Source organism: Cololabis saira, chromosome 2 (assembly GCF_033807715.1).
Source record: "Cololabis saira isolate AMF1-May2022 chromosome 2, fColSai1.1, whole genome shotgun sequence".
NCBI classification, from domain to species: Eukaryota; Metazoa; Chordata; class Actinopteri; order Beloniformes; family Belonidae; genus Cololabis; species Cololabis saira.
The window spans coordinates 30,912,929-30,919,857 of NC_084588.1; the positions used below are offsets into that span (position 1 = coordinate 30,912,929).

At 36.5% G+C, this 6,929-nt stretch overlaps 1 protein-coding gene across 1 annotated transcript in view; it reads left to right on the forward strand.

The window, feature by feature from the left end:
• The window catches only part of gcshb (glycine cleavage system protein H (aminomethyl carrier), b), a 3,991-nt gene extending 685 nt beyond the window's left edge, over positions 1-3,306 (forward strand). Inside the window, exons 2-5 of the mRNA XM_061710537.1 lie at positions 968-1,047; positions 2,465-2,528; positions 2,613-2,744; positions 2,891-3,306. Coding sequence (XP_061566521.1) covers positions 968-1,047; positions 2,465-2,528; positions 2,613-2,744; positions 2,891-2,988 — 374 coding nt within the window. The 3' untranslated portion in view covers positions 2,989-3,306. The remainder of the gene's footprint in view (positions 1-967; positions 1,048-2,464; positions 2,529-2,612; positions 2,745-2,890) is intronic.
• The last annotated feature ends 3,623 nt before the right edge of the window (positions 3,307-6,929 follow it).

Here is a 6,929-nt window from a genome sequence, read left to right on the forward strand (position 1 = left end):
TCCATGTTGTTGGACATGCGCCATAAATGGCAGTGTGGAGGAATGACTATTAACAGTTTAACTGTCTTCACCCGTCTTTCATTTAGCCACATCTCTGTCCATTTTTAAATCTCTTTTAAAAACACACTTTTTTAAATGTGCTTTTACTTAACATCTAATAATGTACTCTATAATATCCAATGTTATTATTTTCTAATGCTTTATTGTATTTCTATGTTCTTATGTTTTTATATTTTTGTCATTTTATTGGATTCTGCCTTTTAATTCTGCTTTGTAAAAGCACCTTGTAACTATGTTTGGAAAGGTGCTATACAAATAAAGCTTATTATTATTATTATTATTATTATTATTTACTGGTATCACGACCTTGTGTAATTTAGAAGCTTTAAGAAATAAAAAAAATAAAACAAACCCACATTTTAAAGCATATTTTGTAAAAAAAAAAATGAAGGGGGATCATTTTAATCTTTGAGTGGTTTTGGTCATGCACCAGCATGTCAGTTCAAAATCTGGTTCAAACCTGATTTCTTTTTTTTTTTTTTTTTTTTTTTTTTCCCTGCATGGTTTGATGCCCCTTCCTGAAAACTACTGAGGCATTGCACAGCACTCAATTTGCAAGGATGACAACATGAGCCAGGAATCAGAGGACTTTTAACTGCACATTTGACATTTTGCAAAGCAGTGACAATCAGAAGAAACGCTCCCCGTGTTGATTTCTGTCTTTCCACACATGGTATTGCATAAGTATTAGCTGACTGTCCTTCTGTCCATAGTACAGTACCGGCACTTTGTTCTTTGGCCACATAAACATTTAGCTTTGAGACTGGCAAGCTTTCCTCTGTTTAACCGTTCGCATTTTGTTGAAAATGAGGTGTGTCCAATTGATTGTGGCATTGTTAAGTTATTAGTCATATTTGCATTGTCTGCACATATTAATGATATGATCATTTCTTTCTTCTCTTTGTAGCCCTCAAATTCACTGAGAAACATGAGTGGGTGCAGGTCGAGGGTGGGATTGGCACTGTTGGTATCAGCAGTTATGCCCAGGTAGGTTTTTTATGTCTGACCTGCAATCACTGATTTATGGTACTTTTTGTTCAGAGTATCACTGATGGCAATCTGAAAGCACTGCACTTTGCTCAGGTATATCAGGCTGATTTACTGCTTTATCACTATTGTTTAAGACTATTGATTACTGCCACACTAAATAGGTGTGGTGATTAGCTGCAGATGTTCAAAGATCTGAATGAAGGTGAATGCTGGTTGTTAAGGTTATGATAGAAATAATTAGATTAATTTTTTTACACCAGCTGTTGAAGGAAAAATCATAACACTCAGTTATTCCACATAGAAGTAAACTAGTGCAAAGACTGTCATTCTGTAAGTGCTAAATATTAGTGCCTTTTTGAATACTTTTGTAAATACTAGTTATCTCTGACAGTTGAAAAGCAACATTACATATTTAAAGTAGATCATATCTTCCAAAAAAATGTAACTTTGTGAAAGTAAATATATTATTATGCAATTTCATATTAATTAAACAATTTAATTATTATATAATTAATGATTATGAATAACTATATTTGAATTATCAGCTAATTACTAAAGGGTATCATGTATTTTGTATTCCAAAACATTTCTTTGACAGCATTCGTTGACTTAAAATATTGGAGTTTAAAAGTGATGTTACGAATGGGTTCATTGGGCTATTTAGTTGCAAAACTTAATTAAGGGGATTTTCAATAATAATTCATATCAAATCACCTGTTATGAAGAATAAGTATTACATAGTAGATTAAATACATAGTTTAGTACATTGTACATAGTACCGTAGTACATATGTTTGTCGTTATCACATGCAAACTAGTTTAAAAAACAACCCCCCCCCCCCAAAAAAAACACTTTTTGATCACATTCAAAATGTATGAGCTGAAGACATTACAGTTACAGAATATATGCACATATGAAATCAAAGTCCCCCCGAATGTAAATGAAACATTGGTCCACAGTAAAGAAACCTAGTTGTATCACATAAAAGCCCAAAAACTAGACAATTGCTCCACTTTCTGGCTTCAGAAATGTTAAACATCTGCATCTACCCTTTCTAACTGTACCATGGCTCTGCTTTTAATCATTTTTACATTTTATGTTATTGTCAAAACTTGTAAAAGTACTTCATTTTCAAAGTTCCAAAAATGTTATATGCCTATATTTGTTTTAATTTGTGTATTTAAATGAGCAAACTGAGGTAACTGAAAACACAATAAACAATGACGTCAAGATCATCTTGAACACTGAACGTATTCATATATAGGAATTATATAAATTATATATTTTTACCTCTGTCAGATTAGTGCATTGATCTTTTCAGGCAGTTTATCGATTCTGGAAATTATTTCATTTGTGCTTTTACGTGGGTTCATAAGATGGTTTATGTAATATCCAGTCTGTTGTTTCATTTTAGGAGGCTTTAGGTGACGTGGTCTACTGTGGACTTCCTGAAATTGGTCAGCATTTTGAACCACTGGGTAAGATCCTGACATAAATGATGCGCTTGTAAACAGTTCTGCCAGTACGATTAAAGACGTGTTCCGTGTTGTGTGTCTTTGTAGATGAGTTTGGTGCCCTGGAAAGTGTCAAGGCTGCCAGTGAGCTATACGCACCGTTGACAGGAGAGGTGACTGAAATCAACACGGGGCTGGCAGATAATCCTGGACTTGTGAATAAAGATTGCTATGCAACCGGTAAGTGTCTGTGTTTTCTGTCATTTTCAGAAAGTCTCCCATAGATCTTCATGCCAGAGAAGTTGATGGGCGGCCAGTTTGGTGTAATGTTACAGTTTGTTTGTGAATCTTGTTTGATCAATAAAGTCAAAACTCTTATCTTTCAGGGTGGCTAATTAAGATGACTATTGAAAAACCCGAAGAGCTCGATACCCTCATGGATCAAGCTGCGTATGATAAATTTATTAAGTCACTGGAAGAATAAATCTGTAAACCCACTCGCATCCACATACTGTATGTAATTGCAGTCACAGATTAGAGGAGAGGATTACTAGCATCTGGTGTCACACACTTCTGTGATATTTATATCGTTATTGGATATTGAACTATCAAAATATCAAACACTAAGTAACAGCTTTCATGTAGAAGATCAGAATTTCTTAAGGCAATAGCAAATCTAAATTGCTCTTAATTTCTTGTTTGAGGTGCTTTGCTCCATTTTCTTAAAAATGTGCACGATGTTGTGGAAGACTGGAACATTGTATGTCAAATTCATGTAATAAAACTGAGTTTTTACATTTGAGTTGCGGTCTCTGTAAATGTTTTTATTTACAAATTCCAACCTTAAAGTCATGCCTCTGTGGTTATTCTCGCCAGCCAATGTTAATATGTAGGAATATGTTGTGTAGAAGGAAACACTGCACAACAATCACAATAGATTTATGGCGTGCTGACAGTACATTGCTTCTTTGTACTTATAGCTCTGCACTCCTTGACATTTGCCCCTCAGTTGAAGATACGCTGAGATTGCAGAATCTGGTTGACTAATGATTAATACAACACAAACGGTTAAAAACAGGGAGCGGAAAAAAACCCCACTTGATACTCATGGCTTGAATAATTAAGATTCATGTTATTGTGAACATGTTGGTTTGAATGAAATTCTCAATAAATATAGTAACATTTATATACAATACAGGTCAAAACAAATAGGGTAGTGTGCCAAATATTCGACCTGTACTGTTTACCATTAGATTGAAATATACATGTCAAAGGTTGGACACGTCCCACTGTTGAATGAGAAAGTGTTTACAAACTTGCACAGATTTGAGTAATTTCCTATATAATATCCCTAAAATAACTGCTGACATGTTACCTTAAAGGTTTCTTATAAAAAAAAAATGTTGAAGTCAAATAAGTTTAATGCATTTCAGTTTAGTATGATCTAATCTGACCAATCATATTCCTGATCAGTCCAATTTATTATAATTCTATTAATTCCAGAGGAGTCCAGGTTTAAAATTAAAAATGTCATTTAATTAAAAACAGACTAATGATCCACACAGATAGCCTCCTCAAGTTGTTACAAATCAAGCACAAGGTGAGAGTGAAGAGGGAAAAAAAACAAACAAAAACCCTCCGGTAGGTTCACTGAGGCCAGATATCTACCAGGACTGGTTGAGTCTAAAGTTACAGGAAAGAGAGACCAAATCACTAGAGTTAATTGCAATGATAATAACATGCATGCAAGAAGAGTAAAGACCATAGACCATAAAGACATCACAGTCAGTGAAAACCCAATGCATCATGGGAGGTCCACCTGCAGTTTAGGTCTATAGAAATGTAGCCAAAGAAACCCCGGTCAGCCCTAACTATAAGCTTCATCAGAAAGAGAACCTGAAACTTTCCTTAGGTCCGGCGTGTCGAACTCGACACAGATACCTTGATACCCTGACAGCAAGCTATTGATGATCTATTGATTTGAACCAGGTGTATTGATGCAATTATACGTATATCTAAAACATCAAGAACACCAGCTTTTGAGGACTGGAGTTTAACGCCCCTGCCTTTAGGTAAAGTCTTTCTAGAAACTGCATATATACCTGCGGTCTGAGTGAAGTGAGCCGTTGGGATAATACACCACTGTGAGATCTTTAAGGTCAGAAGTTAGTATGCCTCGAGAGCTTTATTCGTACGAACTGTGAATTGTATCCGGGACTTAACGGAAAACCTTCAGCATTTTGGACCAATTAGAAGCTGTTCAGGATATATTAACAAACAGATGGCAGCAGAGCTGAAGAGCCTCTCACTTCTACGCCTTTTCCACCAACCTGGTTCCAGGGCTGGTTCAAAAGTTGAACGGGTTGTGAACCAGCACCAGTACTGGATCCGAACCAGCCCTGGAACCGGTTCGGTGGAAAAGAGATAGAAGGCACTGACACATTTAAGCCACTGTGATTTTTTTTTTCTCCGCATTAACATTGTGTCAGCAGTATAGTTTATGACAAATACAATAAACACTCTCACAGAAGAGTTTCAAAATTCTAATACATATTATTTTACAAGATGAAATTAGAAATAATTACAGACATTTATTTAGCTCCTATTTTATTGTCCTTGCCTTTGAAGTTTCTGCCGGGTGGCTGAAAAACGGTTTAATTATCATCAAATTATCATATTATTCAACACGAGTATTTGAATGACCAATAGAAAAATCTATAACTGAATTTATCAGTTTTTACAGTACTTTTCATACAAAAACAATGTATAACAAAATGCTTTATACAAAATTCTGATGTATAAACCAGGAGCTGAGGAATATATGTGGAAACCTTTGTTACTTACATCTACTTACTGCTCAGCAACTCCATACAAAATGACTTCTTCCTTTGTAGACACAGCATACCCTGTTTTTCAATGTGTAGTTTTAATGTTAATGATTATTTGTGTGCACCTGACCTGACCACGGACCTGTAAGCAGTCCACGTTTCAAAAGTAACAGGCAAGAAAAATCTGGAACTGGGCCAGATGCTAATACATTGTTGTGAAAGAATCGGGTGAATAAAACACTATGATTGCCGGCTTTGTCCTCAGACTTACTACGCCTTTCTGTCTGCCTCTGGCCTTGTCAGAAAATGTGATGCTGTACTCAAGGCCATGGAAGTCACCCCAGAGCAGGTATATTCAGTGTGTCCAGGCCTCATGCCATTCATTTCATAGTCAATGAGTGTTGTAAGTAGTCAAAAACTAAAGAAGAGATGCAACAAGAGAGATGTTCGATCCGATGTGAGGGCTGATAGTGTAACGACATCGAGATCCAAGTCAGCTGCAAGAACGGACCCTACAAATACTTCCAAATCCGGCAGGTCTGTTACACGACTGATGCAGATTTTCAACAGTTGCAACATGGCATGTGTGATAACACAAACAAACAGCTTCAATTTTTAATTTCATCATTGTGTAAGTACAGAAATTAAATAGATGTTCAGCACTGAGTAAAATATGCTTAAACACAATGAGAGGAATTAAAAAAAAGTAAAATATTCAAATGGTCCTTGTATTTGTCTGGAATCCAGTCACATTTATCAAATAGGGGGAATTATTACTTATCACAGCTATGGCAAAAAAAAAAGACAGATAAATACATTCATCATTAAAATATTTAATTCCCAGTCAGTAGAACAAATGCTCAAAGTTAAGTTACAAGTATGGTGAAAAGGTGTAAAAGACAATCTCTGTTTAGTGTCTCCAACTTCCTGGTTTGTTTATTCCAAATTATGCTTTTTTTGTTGTATTTTTGCTACCGACAGTTCGTAAAGACCTCTAACAGTAGGTATATGTGTTCAAGCACGCCGTAGTTCTCCTTTAATAATAACATAATTTTGTCAGATGAGGTTGTTAACATGAGAAGAAGCCCGAAGGACGTATAAGGCTTCCCCCTACAGCAGGATCAGAACCTGAGTATTTGTGATGCCAGTCTCCACACTGACCCCGTCTGCCCCTGCCTTGACCTTGGCTTGCTTTCCTGCACCTGCTGTGACCATGGTATTTTGGAAATCAAGTGCCCACACTGTGCCAAAAACACTGGAGTCCTCAGTACTTCTGAAAAGAAGCATGTCTGCATTCAAAATATATGAACAGAGATCATTAGTGCTACTACCAGGTACATGCCAGTTGGGAGTACTGTGACTTCAATGTGCGGTTTGCATCTAATTTATTCTTGCAGAGGCTTTTCCCTGATGATGCCAACTTATCTATGCTAATGATAAGTTACAGGCAGCATGGTGGCTTGGTGGTTAGCACTGTTGCAAAGTGAGGTTCCCGGTTCAACTCCCAGGCCCGGCAGGGTCTTTCTGTGTGGAGTTTGCATGTTCTCCCTGTGGTTGTGTGGGTTCTCTCAGGGTACTCCGACTTCCTCCCACAGTC